General features: G+C 45.0%; 1 protein-coding gene across 2 annotated transcripts in view; it reads right to left on the reverse strand.

Annotated features, from left to right (window-relative positions):
- The window catches only part of LOC139763542 (uncharacterized), a 673,625-nt gene that overhangs the window by 380,702 nt on the left and 277,082 nt on the right, over window positions 1-15,841 (reverse strand). For both annotated transcript variants that reach the window (XR_011716186.1, XM_071689742.1), the window contains exon 2: window positions 5,310-5,357. Coding sequence is in view for 1 of the 2 variants with exons in the window: in XM_071689742.1 (XP_071545843.1) it covers window positions 5,310-5,357 (48 nt within the window). In the remaining variant the exon portion in view is untranslated. The remainder of the gene's footprint in view (window positions 1-5,309; window positions 5,358-15,841) is intronic.

Below are 15,841 nucleotides of genomic sequence, written 5' to 3' on the forward strand. Positions count from 1 at the left end.
ATCACTTCTATAACCTCCTTGTTAGCCAGGTTCGCAAGACATGCGTCACCTCTATAACTTCCCTATTAACTAGGTGTGCAAGACATACGACACCTCTATAACCTCCCTGTTAGCCAGGTGTGCAAGACATACGACACCTCTATAACCTCCCTGTTAGCCAGGTGTGCAAGACATCAGTGCCAGCCGAGGCGAGGTGAGGGAGTACTCGTCGTTGCGGAGTGGCTCTACCTATGTACCGTGCTCGTAACTATGTAGGCGATCACTCACTGGCGGCAAGACGTTCACACTGGCCTTCCCGCGATTTAAAAGCAGCAGGGATCAGGCACTCAAGAAAAACTGCTGGATATGTCTCGCGCGGCAGCTTCACAGACCAAGTCGGTTTTTGCTGAGTATTGACGAGTCTGATCCTTGATTCCCTCCTAAGATTATCATCTAATCAAAAGAAATAAGAAATAAGAAATTCCTATCAAATACTAATGGTAAGTAAAGTGGTATTTTATGACTAGGATGGTTTAGATTCGCAGAATTTCTTTGTTTGATATGCCGGAAACAGTGACTGCCTCTGCAGTGTTTTAATTAAACACGTAAGCTTGATGAAGAAACTTTTACCTGGTTGCTTAACTCGAAGTTTCAGTGGAGGAAATGCTGGGTGAAGCTTTGTTGCCCGAATATGATAAGCTGGCAGTGATGACCACAGCTGACTGACACGAACAAGAGAAAGTGTATGTTGAGGGAGGTTAGGTTTCAGGAAAGCGGGAGACAGTCGATGTTTGGGTCGACGTGAGAAAAATCCTAAGTGTTCATTTACTAGAAGCGTGTTGACCAGCGGTGAGCGACGAGACTGAGAATGTTGTACGTCACTGTAATATATGGAATCTTAAAGAAGAGGAATTGACGATCATGATTGTATATTGCAGGTAATCCTGAAGAGAGGAAGCAGGTATAGATAGACGAAGGAATCATACACAGGCCATTACAAGGCTGGGTACAAGAGTAGAACCACAAGATCTTATAGTGTGTGGAGGGAGAACAGAAAAAAAAAATGAGGTAACTATGGAAAAATGATCACGTTTTCCTATCTTATTGGAATGACAAGAGAGGAGTTCTACCCTGCTGAAAATGGTATCATCAGAGCAGACCTATGGAGGATGCACACAACAGAACATGATCTATCTGCTTTACCATTGAACAAACGGACGGGGTATTTGGATGCCCCTTATTACACGGGTGCGAGTCTAACGTGTAATACTTTTGTGACAATTTCGGGGGCGCGTAGAATGGCAAGTCTTTCATCTTCTCTCTTTTCGTCAAAGGCTCCATACATGAGAGCTAGGTTGAGATCATTGAGGCTGAGCCTCGCGCATAACTGAGACAAGATCTGAAGTGCTTCGAAAACCCGGAGAAAAAAAAATTCACTCTTAATACCTTCTTATGAGGAAGTTCTCCAGCTTAGAGAAAACTTGAGAACGAAAACTGAAGAACTTAACAGAAGATAGGAAGGCCTGAGTACCACTTGAACCGTGGAGGAACAAAGACAGTCCTCCTATCACCGATACTCTCAGCAGGGCACTGAAGTCAGTTCAACCAAATGACCTCATCAAACCTGAACAAAAAATATTGAGTCTGCAAATCTGCAAACAAGTGAAATGAAGCCAGCCAGATACACCGCCCTCTTCTGTGAATTTCCCTCACAGAAGAAGACATAAGAAACATGTACACACATGCCATTGCTGAGGTCCTAAACACACATATTTAAGATTCATTCCCGTGTCTATTACAGTTTCGGAAATTGCGATAATGACGCAATTTCAGGGTTTCTGAACCTTGGTCCGCTTATGAAACGTAACATCTTCCAGAAACCCCAGTCTGAAAGCGGTCATTACAAACCGTAAGATATATCAATGATGTGGTCTCGAGATGGCATATGTGCCTTTGGCCTCCGACATCAGCGGACTCACGCCATGCAACACCTCGTAAGATCGTGGGTATAGTGACATAGTTTTTGATCAGGGTATCTTTCTCTGTCTCGGGGAGGCAGTGAGGAGGAGAGATTTCCAATATCAGTCGGCCTGCAAGCGGTCAAGCGTTAAGTCGGGATCTGTCGAGAATACGTTCGTAGATCCCCCACTGCAACACCGTCAAACTTCGCTGCAATATGCGTTATGGTGCGAGAGTTCTGCAATCTAACAGAAACTGACTGACATTGGAGTGGGAGGGGAAGAGGAGGAGGAGGAGGAGGGAGGAAATTATGATCTGTAACAGCAGAACATCTCCACATTTTTCGAACGGAATGACGTAATAAGACGACCCATCTGTCAGGGAAGGTTAAACGGAGTTCCAAGTAATGAGAAATAAGTCTGGAGGTTCAGGCGAAAGAATACTACCCATGTATCTCCTGCGTGTCGTACGACATTAGGCAGGATGGGAGATGGGCGAAGCTAGACATCGTCTCCTGTATTACAACTTTCTGAAAGTAGAGAGAGAGAGAGAGAGAGAGAGAGAGAGAGAGAGAGAGAGAGAGAGAGAGAGAGAGAGAGAGAGAAAGTCATGGCAACTGGTTTGGTGAAAAAAGTATTTATATTTATTTATTACACTTTGTCGCTGTCTCCCGCGTTTGCGAGGTAACGCAAGGAAACAGACGAAAGAAATGGCCCAACCCCACACCATACACATGTATATACATACGTCCACACACGCAAATATACATACCTACACAGCTTTCCATGGTTTACCCCAGACGCTTCACATGCCTTGATTCAATGCACTGACAGCACGTCAACCCCGGTATACCACATCGCTCCAATTCACTCTATTCCTTGCCCTCCTTTCACCCTCCTGCATGTTCAGGCCCCGATCACACAAAATCTTTTTCACTCCTTCTTTCCACCTCCAATTTGGTCTCCCTCTTCTCCTTGTTCCCTCCACCTCCGACACATATATCCTCTTGGTCAATCTTTCCTCACTCATCCTCTCCATGTACCCAAACCACTTCAAAACACCCTCTTCTGCTCTCTCAACCACGCTCTTTTTATTTCCACACATCTCTCTTACCCTTACGTTACTCACTCGATCAAACCACCTCACACCACACATTGTCCTCAAACATCTCATTTCCAGCACATCCATCCTCCTGCGCACAACTCTATCCATAGCCCACGCCTCGCAACCATCCAACATTGTTGGAACCACTATTCCTTCAAACATACCCATTTTTGCTTTCCGAGATAATGTTCTCGACTTCCACACATTCTTCAAGGCTCCCAGGATTTTCGCCCCCTCCCCCACCCTATGATCCACTTCCGCTTCCATGGTTCCATCCGCTGCCAGATCCACTCCCAGATATCTAAAACACTTCACTTCCTCCAGTTTTTCTCCATTCAAACTCACCTCCCAATTGACTTGACCCTCAACCCTACTGTACCTAATAACCTTGCTCTTATTCACATTTACTCTTAACTTTCTTCTTCCACACACTTTTCCAAACTCAGTCACCAGCTTCTGCAGTTTCTCACATGAATCAGCCACCAGCGCTGTATCATCAGCGAACAACAACTGACTCACTTCCCAAGCTCTCTCATCCCCAACAGACTTCATACTTGCCTATCTTTCCAAAACTCTTGCATTTACCTCCCTAACAACCCCATCCATAAACAAATTAAACAACCATGGAGACATCACACACCCCTGCCGCAAACCTACATTCACTGAGAACCAATCACTTTCCTCTCTTCCTACACGTACACATGCCTTACATCCTCGATAAAAACTTTTCACTGCTTCTAACAACTTTCCTCCCACACCATATATTCTTAATACCTTCCACAGAGCATCTCTATCAACTCTATCATATGCCTTCTCCAGATCCATAAATGCTACATACAAAGGTGGTTAAAGCCCTGCGTAAGATGAAGTGTGGCAAAAGAGCCGATCCTACCGAGGAGCTTTCCTCTCAGGCATCCGTTTTCTGTAACTACCTCGCTACGGCGGAAAAAGAAAACGAGTAAGTTTTGGGGAGGAATGAAATAGAATAAGACCAACACTAAGAGGACTACTGACCCTCCCTGGTTGTCATTCACAAAACAAAAGGCAATGACTGTTGTACGGGTGTGGCATATGAAAGAGAGAGAGAGAGAGAGAGAGAGAGAGAGAGAGAGAGAGAGAGAGAGAGAGAGAGAGAGAGAGAGAGAGACTGGAAGGGAGGCGGGTGTCATGCCAGAGTCAACAGAGCCGGGCCGTGGAGTGTTTGATGAGTGGTGGCGGCCGACACGGAGAACATCATCTGGGTGGGGCTCAGCCAATACAGACGCGTCTAATGGTATTAATGTAATCAGAGTCTCGACCTGTCACGCTAGAGGACGGTGGAGACGTAAAAAAAAGAAAAAAAAATAAGTTACTTTAAAAAGACTGATCGTTCATTCATATTTGGAAATCGTACGAAAAGGAAAATAAAACGAACGGTCTATATAGCAATAACAGTAGGTTGGTAAGTCGTGTGTATGATGTAGTGACTTTTTCTGACCTGTCAATGGCTACGTTAGTATACTGAGAAGTCTTACCGTCGTACGCAAAGGTCGTCCCGTCGTGCCCAAGGGTCGTACCGTCGTGCGCAGCAGTCATATACACCGTGCTCAAGGGTCGTACCATCGTGTTCAAAGACCGCACCGTCGTGCTCAAGGAAACGGATACAAAAAGTATTAATCATTCGTCACAATTGCATCGCTCGTTGGCAGCATAATAACACACTCCCCAATTAAGTTAGCCACGGATGTCTGACAATGATATCTTCATTTAGACAGACTAGAAATCCACGAAATTAGTTTTATCTTCCAGCTGATAACCTCGCCATAGACCATCTTCTGTTATCTGTCTTCCTCATGAACTCAAGTTCAAAATTACACCTTCCTTACGTCCGTACAATCAAGTGTATACTACGACGATGCGACCCAAGCAAGCAATGGAGTGGAGACGACGAGATATCGAAAGGACCAAAGCTGTACACATCTGCCTTGCTGTGGATGACCGAGGCTCTTGGTGGTGGGGAGGATCAACACGTAGCTGGGGTTGACGGAGAGCCACACCTTGAGCCATCCCCGTGGGGTCGTGGGAGTGGAATGTGGACAAGGCATCTCTCATGAGGGTAGGCTAAAGCGCGCATAAAGAGTGGGTCTAATACAGGCCGTGAGCAGAGGAGAATCGGGGAGGAAGGATGATGAGAGACAGATACACACAAGATAAAACTGACTTCTACAAGTACTCATTGTGGGGGAGGGTCATGAGAGAAGAGCGTAGGCAAGTATGTGGTACCTCACCTGTAGATTACGTCTCCACTCTTCCTCGATGGCGTGCAGGGTACGTGCCTGGGGAAGAGATAGTTGAAATTAGTGGCTTTTATTTCGGATGACTGTCATTAGGGTAAAGACTGTCATTAGGGTATATCGTATACGAAAAGGAAAGAACAGAAAGACAACAATAGATGATATACTGGAATTAAATAACCTGAACAGATAATAAAAGCATAACAAGTGCAGAAGTACAATGAAGGATGAACAATAGATACATAAATTCCAGCGCAAAAAAGATAATGATAGTCTCTTTAATGACAAGAGAGCGAAAGAGATAAGGATTATGCTAATCTCGTCATGTAAATATGGTTTCAACACAGCTGAACACATCCCTATCATACATCACGGAACAACGTGTGTACACACACAGCACAAAAACGATCTCTACACCAGTGAACGACAGATCTCAGAATGATCACCTGGTAACTTTAAGAGACTGGTATGTTCTCAAGATTCTTTCGTCCGTATGTCACATTATGTAACTCTGAAAGCGTAGAGATCATTTTTATGCTGAGTACCTCAATGACCTTCAGTGATGGTAGGGTGGTGAGTGAATCTGATGACGCTTGTGTGATGCTCAATTGTCCTAACCTGAAGTGTGTGTGTGTGGCAGCAGTGTCCCAACATGTGGTCTGTGTGTGGCAGCAGTGTCCCAACATGTGGTCTGTGTGTGGCAGCAGTGTCCCAACATGTGGTCTTCGTATGTAGCTCTCGTCTGTGGGCCCCCAACGCGTGGTCTTTGTATGTGGTACCGCTCTACGTACGTGGCACTCGTCTGTGGTTCCAACATGTGGTCTCCGTATGTGGCATCAATACGTATTCTTCGTATGTGGCAACCCTCTATGGTCCCAACATGAGGTCTTCGTATGTAGTATCGGTCTGTGACCTTAAGGTATCGTCCAGTTGGGTGGTGTCAGCATGTGGTTGTTATTTAATGATGACATGTGACATCTTTCTGGTGGCCCAAGGCCCACACCGCCACATAAATCAAGAGACTGAAGTACCCATCATATCTCTCCCGCTTGACATCTGCCTCACAGAAGGTTCCAGCTGACGACGTCAACAGACACAAACATCAACTGCTGACCTGTTACTTAAGTGTAAAGATCGGGAGAGTGAATGTCTGGTGGCTATCAAGGTACACTCAGTTTGTGTTGTGTCTGAGGTGAAGGAAGAGGCTCAGATACACTCAGTTTGTGTTGTGTCTGAGGTGAAGGAAGAGGCTCACATACACTCAGTTTGTGCTGTGTCTGAGGTGAAGGAAGAGGCTCACATACACTCAGTTTGTGCTGTGTCTGAGGTGAAGGAAGAGGCTCAGATACACTCAGTTTGTGCTGTGTCTGAGGTGAAGGAAGAGGCTCAGATACACTCAGTTTGTGCTGTGTCTGAGGTGAAGGAAGAGGCTCAGATACACTCAGTTTGTGTTGTGTCTGAGGTGAAGGAAGAGGCTCAGATACACTCAGTTTGTGTTGTGTCTGAGGTGAAGGAAGAGGCTCAGATACACTCAGTTTGTGTTGTGTCTGAGGTGAAGGAAGAGGCTCAGATACACTCAGTTTGTGCTGTGTCTGAGGTGAGGAAGAGGCCAAGATACATTCGGTTTGTGCTGTGTCTTGGGTGTTGGAAAAGGCGAAGATACACTCAGTTTGTGCTGTGTCTAAGGTGAAAGAAGAGACCTTTTTTTTGACAAAGACAGACACAGATAGGCTGACAGACTCTGAGTGAAAGAGATATACAAGTAGGCTGACAAATACTGAGTGACAGATACAGACTGAAAGGTTGACAAGCAAGCGGACAGATGTTGAGTGACAGAGACAGACAGATAGACTGAAAAGTAAGCTGACAGATGTCGGGTGACAAAGACAGACGGACAGACAGACACGATGGCAGATGCTGCGGGACAGAGAGAGACAGACAACAGATGAGATGACAGATGCTGCGTGACAAAGACGAACAGACTAGTAAGCTGACAGATGATGACAGAAACATAAACGCACAGATTTATTGACAGACGCCAGGTGACAAAACAGACAGAAAGGCAGACAGACAGGCAAATTGAGTACACACGGAAGACTCTACCAATAATATCTTCCAAGACTTGGGCCACTGCACAAGGGAAAAATAAAAATGAACGAATGAATTCAGCATTAAAACAACGTAAATTTTCTTAAAAGAGTCTTAAATTCTGGTCAGTTTCACACGTTCTCAACACTGATGCAAAGATACAGTTTTAATCAGCTTGATAAAGATTTCTTTTACTGTTTCCGGCAGCAGGCCAGAAAAAGGCTCATTCCTTCCTCTGCCTTCTTCTTCATCATCATCATCATCTTCTTCTTCTTCTTCTTCCTTCTTCTTCTTCTTCTCTTCTTCTTCTTCCAATTATCATTAATATCTTCGATGCCAAATCAATCGGGCGCACAAGAAAAAACAAAAACACCCTTACATATTTCATGAGTACCTTGAAAAGCACTGAAATCGCCCACTGAATCAACTTTAAATACATGATAAATGATAAATACATCAGTATAAATCATGAATGATACCAGCATTCACACGGCCGTCAAACGTCAGAGTTAAACCCCGAGGATAATATCAGTCGACATTGCTCTAGAAAACTGAGGATTTGGAAACAGAATGTCGTAAAGATTAAGACATGAATTTCCCAGATAATGAAGCGCGAGGGCGTGAGGGACAGCCGCTATGGAAGACGTGGTGGTGGATGTGACAGTGCCAAAATAACAGTAGGAACATCAGCAACAGGAACAACAGTAATAGTCACAGTAACGGAAGAAAGTAGTAGCGGTAAGAAGAACGACAACAGTGGCGGCAGTGACCGATAAGGGACTAGCTTCAGTGGCATTAGCACCGCCAGAGGCAGTAGTAGCAGGAGCAGTGGTGGCAGCAGCAGCAGCAGTAGGAGAAGCAGGAGCAGTAGGAGAAGCAGCAGTAGCAGGGGCAGCAGCAGTAGCAGGGGCAGCAGTAGCAGGGGCAGCAGCAGTGGTGGCAGCAGCAGTAGCAAGGGCAGCAGTAGCAGGGGCAGCAGCAGCAGCAGTGGTGGCAGCAGCAGTAGCAAGGGCAGCAGTAGCAGGGGCAGCAGCAGCAGCAGTGGTGGCAGCAGCAGTAGCAAGGGCAGCAGTAGCAGGGGCAGCAGCAGCAGCAGTGGTGGCAGCAGCAGTAGCAGGGGCGGCAGCAGCAGTAGCAGGGGCAGCAGCAGTAGCAGGGGCAGCAGCAGCAGCAGTGGGGGCAGCAGCAGTAGCAGGGGCAGCAATAGCAGCAGCAGTGGCAGCAGCAGAAGTAACAGGATCAGTGGTAACTAAAGGACAGCAGCGGTACCAGCAACCGAAGATGCAGCAGCAACAGCACTGGCAGGAGGAGGAGGAGGAGGATGAAGAGGAGGAGGAGGATGAAGAGGAGGAGGAGGATGAAGAGGAGGAGGAGGAGCAGCAGCAGCAGTGACATCAGTAATGGCTGTGGACGGGGGTCTGTCGGGACACACACACACACACACACACACACACACACACGCCTCCAGGACCAATATTATTATTCACCTTCGCACAGCACACGGGCCCGACGCGATAGGCCGGTCTCATTATGTATGTAGATGGTGGTCGAGTCGCTCAGCTGATGCCCTTCCCCCGTTTAACATAAACAAGAGATTCATCCTCAATTTGATACCATTAGCGGTTCCTGAATTCAGGTACAGGGGAAATACAGCGCCGGGGACGTAATACAGTCTCGGTAAAGGTGGAGTTATCCTATGCTTCCCTCCAAGGGGCAGTGTGGCCCCGTTTTGGCAAGGTGGTGGTCCCACGTCTCTGGGAGGTGGGAGAGGGGAGTTTATCGGGACAGGAATCGTGACAAGGAGGGAGGCGACTGGTCTCTGCTTACCTCTTTCTTGCATCTGAACCTCAGCCTCCCTGTCTTACACCGAGAGAGAGAGAGAGAGAGAGAGAGAGAGAGAAGAGAGAGAGAGAGAGAGAGAGAGAGAGAGAGAGAGGCAAGGCGTGGATATCCCCCTTTTCAACACGGGTCTCATGCCGCAAAACTATGAGGAGCAAGGATAACCGGAGGAGAGTAAATGGGAGAAAAATTCCCAGCGACGACCTCTGACCCCTCTGGGTGACTCCCGGACCCTAGCTTTTAGACCCCGTCTGAGTGAGACGCCTCCCGAACACTGTCCTCGACCGCGGCTTCGTCTCCCCGAGGCGTGCGGTTCATCTACATCATCCCCGTTCGTCTCGCCGCACGTTCAAACACGGCCCAGTCTGTGAGTCACGACTGCGTCTGCCATGTAGCGACGTATCTATGTCAATTCTCAGGAGAAAAAAAAAAGGGGGGGGAGAGAAAACACGTACGGAACACGGCCGAGTTGAATGAGTGCGAAGGGGGGGGGGTTGTGTTCGGGTCACGGCCGTTACTCTGTGACTTGGGAAGGGTCAGCTGACATGATGACCGCCAGAGGCGCGATAACCAACAACGTAAATAACAAGTCTCGGTCAACACCTCCAACTATAACCCCAGACAGATGGAAGCAAGTCGGATCTCAACGACAAACCGGGAAAGATCAAGAATTCAGACGAAAATCATACGAACAAAAAAGTAACAACTTGGGTTGTAAGAAAAAAGTAACAACTTGGGTTGTAAGAAAAAAGTAACAATTTGGGTTGTAAGAAAAAAGTAACAATTTGGGTTGTAAGAAAAAAGTAACAATTTGGGTTGTAAGAAAAAAGTAACAACTTGGGTTGTAAGAAAAAAGTAACAATTTGGGTTGTAAGAAAAAAGTAACAATTTGGGTTGTAAGAAAAAAGTAACAATTTGGGTTGTAAGAAAAAAGTAACAATTTGGGTTGTAAGAAAAAAGTAACAATTTGGGTTGTAAGAAAAAAGTAACAATTTGGGTTGTAAGAAAAAAGTAACAATTTGGGTTGTAAGAAAAAAGTAAAAACTTGGGTTGTAAGAAAAAAGTAACAATTTGGGTTGTAAGAAAAAAGTAACAACTTGAGTAGTAAGAAACAAGTAACAACTTGAGTTGTAAGAAAAAATGTAACAACTTGGGTTGTAAGAAAAAAGTAACAACTTGAGTTGTAAGAAAAAAGTAAAAACTTGGGTTGAAAGAAAAAATGTAACAACTTAGATTTTAAGAAAAAAGTAACAACTTGAGTTGTAAGAAAAAAAATAACAACTTGGGTTGTAAGAAAAAAGTAACAACTTGAGTTGTAAGAAAAAAGTAAAAACTTGGGTTGAAAGAAAAAATGTAACAACTTAGATTTTAAGAAAAAAGTAACAACTTGAGTTGTAAGAAAAAAAATAACAACTTGGGTTGTAAGAAAAAAGTAACAACTTGAGTTGTAAGAAAAAAGTAAAAACTTGGGTTGCAAGAAAAAATGTAACAACTTAGATTTTAAGAAAAAAGTAACAACTTGAGTTGTAAGAAAAAAGTAAAAACTTGGGTTGTAAGAAAAAATGTAACAACTTAGATTTTAAGAAAAAAGTAAAAACTTGAGTTGTAAGAAAAAAGTAAAAACTTGGGTTGCAAGAAAAAAATGTAACAACTTAGATTTTAAGAAAAAAGTAAAAACTTGGTTGCAAGAAAAAATGTAACAACTTAGATTTTAAGAAAAAAGTAACAACTTGGGTTGTAAGAAAAAAGTAAAAACTTGGGTTGTAAGAAAAAAAGTAACAACTTGGGTTGTAAGAAAAAAAGTAACAACTTGGGTTGTAAGAAAAAAGATAACCATTTATGTACTGTTTGATGTGCGAATGTTGCACTTTAAAAGCCATTCTTATTTTCCAGTTTCCTCCCCGATCCGTTGAAGTGCGTGGGCAGCGCATCCAGCAGAGCAAGTGGGTCGTCAAACCTGGTCATCCAAGTGTGTCCTTCACACGACCCCAACATGAGCTGGCTCGCTCCAGGGTTCGTCACTACGAATACGCAACAACGACACTTTTTTTTTCCCCCCTCTTTTTGTCTCAATAACTGGACTTCACTGGTGAAGATCTTGGGTAAACTGTGATGTCGATGGATACATTTGATCTCGGCAGTGTTTGTCGAGGGTCTGAGAAGCGAGCGAGATCCGCCCAGATGGACGTGTTCTTGCTTCGATTAGCACCCCGTCTCTTGCCTCACTGGAGCTCATTAACGCCCTTTCGTATTCACTCCTTTGTTGCCAAACCTTCATAATTACATTAGGTGGGACTTCCACCACTCCACCACACGGCCGACCTGTCTTTCTTTCAAGTGCTTGTTGCCCGATTTGGCGAAGCCGTCGTTTGCTTCTGCTCTGAAGGCGCCCCCGTGCTTGATTTCCACGCCTGTCAATTCATCACGCCGGATTATGACGCCTTGGCATGAAGTTTATGAATGTGGGGCCCGAGCCCAGTCTTCACACCTGTCATCTGTTGCTGTCAGTGCCGATATTTCCACCGATATCTCCATGTGTGCCTCTTGACTACCGATTTCACTGGATGTTTTTGTGGACGCGACTGTAACATCTCTCTGGTGACAAGAGGCTCCAGCGAGATAACTCTGGCTGTGATGCATGTGTGTCAGTTCGCGGTGTTTACACACCTGCGCGTCGTAAGCAGATGTGTCGTGTCATCGGGCTTACAAAACATACAATACATGTCAACGAGTGGCCGCAAGGTGTTGTAAGTCGACGTCACGGGTGTGGAAAGTGAGGGTGTCAGTCAAGGCGTTGGTGCAAGTTGTGACATTATCCTCGGACATCTTGATTGTGCATTTAGATAAATGACACACACGCACACACACACACACACACACACATACGTGTGTGTGTGTGTGTGTGTGTGTGTGTTTATCTTTTAATACTGTGTGGGGAGGGAATTTTACACTCGTGGGAGCCCCATCTCTGGGACATCCTCTGTTGTCACACAACATTCCAAACTTCTGTACGCTGTTTGCATTTACCACAACCTTCGCTCAGCACACACCCTTCATCCGTCACTCTCGCACTATAAAACTGCTTCTTTACATCTGTTATAACAGTTGTTTCAACTGTACGTCTTTCTGATAAGAAAAAAACTGGAAGGTGATCAGGTCACTCCTCGCTCTTCTCTCTTCCATAGTGGGTAAATTCAAGGTCTCTAGCCTTCTCCTGTAACTCAGCTCTCTTATTTCTGGTACCATCTTGTTTGCCCTCCTCAAGACTCTCTCTATTAGCTCTCTGTGCCTCTTTAGGTGCGGTGACCAAATTTCAGAAGCATATTCTAGTTTTGGCCTTATGCAGGACGTGTGCAGTTTACTGAATATGTGTGTGTGTGTGTGTGTGTGTGTGTGTGTGTGTGTGTGTGCAAGTACATTCGTGTGTCTCTGTAAACTCCTCTGTGCTTTTCTTCGTCTGTGGTTCCGTCGTTGTCTATATTAACGTGTTAATGTACATAATCATTTACATAATATGAACCAACGAGGCAAATGCAGCATGAGGATATCTTTTATCTTTTAGCAAATCTTCTCATTAATCTTATCGCGTCTTAATCCCAAATTCCAACTCCTGGACCCACAACAGTCTGTTAACAGTGACCAAACAGACTGGATCCCTCTGTTTGTATCTACGTTTTCAGGGCGGACCCTCAACTGCTGGTTTACTTGTGACCATTTCGACAAGTGTTTGAGCTGGAGCACCATGATATAGGTGCTTTTTCCCTTCCTCACATGCATAGACGTGCCTCATGTGTTGGTGACTAGCAGTGTACTGGTGGTGGTGGTGGTGATGGTGGTAGTAGTAGTACTGGTGGTGGTAATGGTGGTGGTAGTAGTACTGGTGGTGGTAATGTTGGTGGTAGTAGTAGTACTGGTGGTGGTAGTGGTATTAGTAGTAGTACTGGTGGTGGTAATGTCGGTGGTAGTAGTAGTACTGGTGGTGGTAATGGTGGTAGTAGTAGTACTGGTGGTGGTAATGTCGGTGGTAGTAGTAGTACTGGTTGTGGTGATGGCTCCTTGACGAGTGTATTAAGAGCCTATGTACAGACAGGTACATGTGTCAGCTCGTAAAGTCCGTGTCTGCAACAGACAGCCCACCAGCGTCACGAATGCACCTCCCTAATATGTCATTTTCGGAGGCTCACACATTTTCCGCAGGTTTAGATCCAGCCGTCAGCCACAAGACTAAGATTATTCTCTCCTCTTTGTTCCTTCTTTTAGAGAGCAATGCAGCAAGGGAGAACTTCTAGCCCCCTGCTCCTGCCCCTTTCACTCGCCATATACGACACGTAGGAAGTATCTGTTCCCCTCTATCCCCAGGACATGCAAAGGTTCCCTTATCTAATGGAGAGAGTTCAGAGTTCAGTGTGAGTGACTTGCATCAGCATGTGTCTTAATGTTATTACATATATCTCCTCTTTCATTCTGTCACGAAGGATATATATAAGCTTGGCACGAAACACTGAACAACTCAGAGAGACGGGCCATCATAGATTTCACCACACTTTTGCCACCATTGTCAGTATAGATTCAATCTCCCGCATCCCTTATGGACGACACGAACGTCTCTCTGTTCCGTCTACTTTGCCTTTTTATCATGAGAAATGCCCTTCTCTGTGACCCTAAGAAGCGTAGGTCGGGTCACTCTGCCCGACCAGACAATTGTTATCCTAAGATATCTATCTATATTGTATGCTGATTCCCCCCCACGTTGGTAAACCTTGCATTGTTCCTTAATGATAATAAATGTGTGATGTGTGGCCGGGCGAGGGGCTAGGATTGTGCCATCAAGTAGCGGAGGTAGCGACAGCAGAAAGGTTTTCAGAGCCTTCCAACCATCGCCTCCTCGGCAGATCATGATTATCTGATAGTACCAGACTACGAAAGAAATAAAGCCAACCCAGACTTCTGGAATTATCAGAACGTGAAATATGTGTCGTCTGTGATATTTCAGCACTCACAGACCCTACGAACTCTTTAAGAAGCGAGAGATGTGACCACATGAGATCCCAAATGCCCACCGAACACCACAGCGGCTCAAGTATTTATGAGGTCTATCAGGTAATGAATTCGAGACGAGGTGCCAAAGACCCCCCGAGGATGAAAGGTTCGCCAAGACTATTGAACTCCAGGATCTCGTAACTGGAGGGCATGAGGGCAAAAGACTATCCCTGAGGTAACTGCTCGGGAATGGGACATGACACTCGGAGCCGGTGGGAGTTTCACGCTTTACGTACTGTGACGTGGGCAGTGAATACGTGATCTTGAAGGGTCTGATAAAACGGAGACAGACAGACAGACAGACAAGAGAGTCGGCCATGAAAGAAAACGGGTGTAATGCCGAGGGAGGCGGGTCACGCCGCCGTCCGAAGCCGTCACCTGAAGCTTCGAATGCCGGGTGTTAGTTGGACTTCGACTCGCCAAGTGTATACATACGTCTGGCGCGAGCCCTTGTCTTTTTGGCGGACCCGTTTTCTCTGTTCTCGCTTGCGTGTGCCGGTGGAGAAAATAAGTTCCCGAACAGCTGTAATATTATTAACAGCCCTCATAACGCTCTCTAGTTATCGTTTCGTTGTGTCAGGCGGCAAAAAGATTTCCCAACAGACATCTGACGTGTGTGTGTGTGTGTGTGTTGTCGCCACCACGCAAACAATACATAATGCACTCGGCTCACAATCTACTGTCGCATTTGAAACCTCCTGCGTTTTTGGGGGCGAAAGGATTTTACTTTTTTATCTCCCCCTTTTGATCCCCGGCAGATATCACTCCTTCAAATTCAAGCGATCGAAAGTAATATTTTCGTTTTAAGATGACTCGTCACCACTTAGAAATCATGGTTGTGTGCAGTGATAAACATAATATATCATACTGACCTGTGAATGGGAAAGCAAGACAAAAAAATCTGATTGGTCTATGAAATCATTTCCAAGAATATATATATATATATATATAAAAAAAAAGATATATGTATATATATATATATATATATATATATATATATATATATATATATATATATATATATATATATATATATATATGACTGAAACATCATACTACCACACACACAGGCATCGTTCTAATTTCTCCAGCCCGTTAAGTGCTCCCATATATTAACGACTTTACATTGAGATAAGCCCCAGACTTAACACGGCGATCATTAGGTATATAATTATCTGTACAGCGTAGCAAACATAATAGCCTTATATTAGCTTTGATAAAGTTGGAAGCGTGAAATAAGACTCTAGCATAGCTTTGTGTAGGATGGACGGCAGTTCCTTTGAATGACTTGATGAGGTTAACTCCGTCATTACCTCACATGGTTGTTGATCATCCTGGGAATGAAGCAAGCAAGACAACCACCCCCTTACCAGCAGTTCCTGTCCTGTTAACGTCTCGGCCTTCCTGACTGCTTCCCATTTTCTTTGGGAGTCATTTTCTGTGGGTTGTGGCCCACCCCATTCTCTCGAAAATGGACAAAGGTGGCACGGAAGATTTTTATGAGATGTTGATACTGACGGAGACATGATACAGCTATAGGTCTACATTTAGAACACTAG

This window comes from Panulirus ornatus, chromosome 47 (assembly GCF_036320965.1).
Source record: "Panulirus ornatus isolate Po-2019 chromosome 47, ASM3632096v1, whole genome shotgun sequence".
Lineage (NCBI taxonomy): Eukaryota > Metazoa > Arthropoda > Malacostraca > Decapoda > Palinuridae > Panulirus > Panulirus ornatus.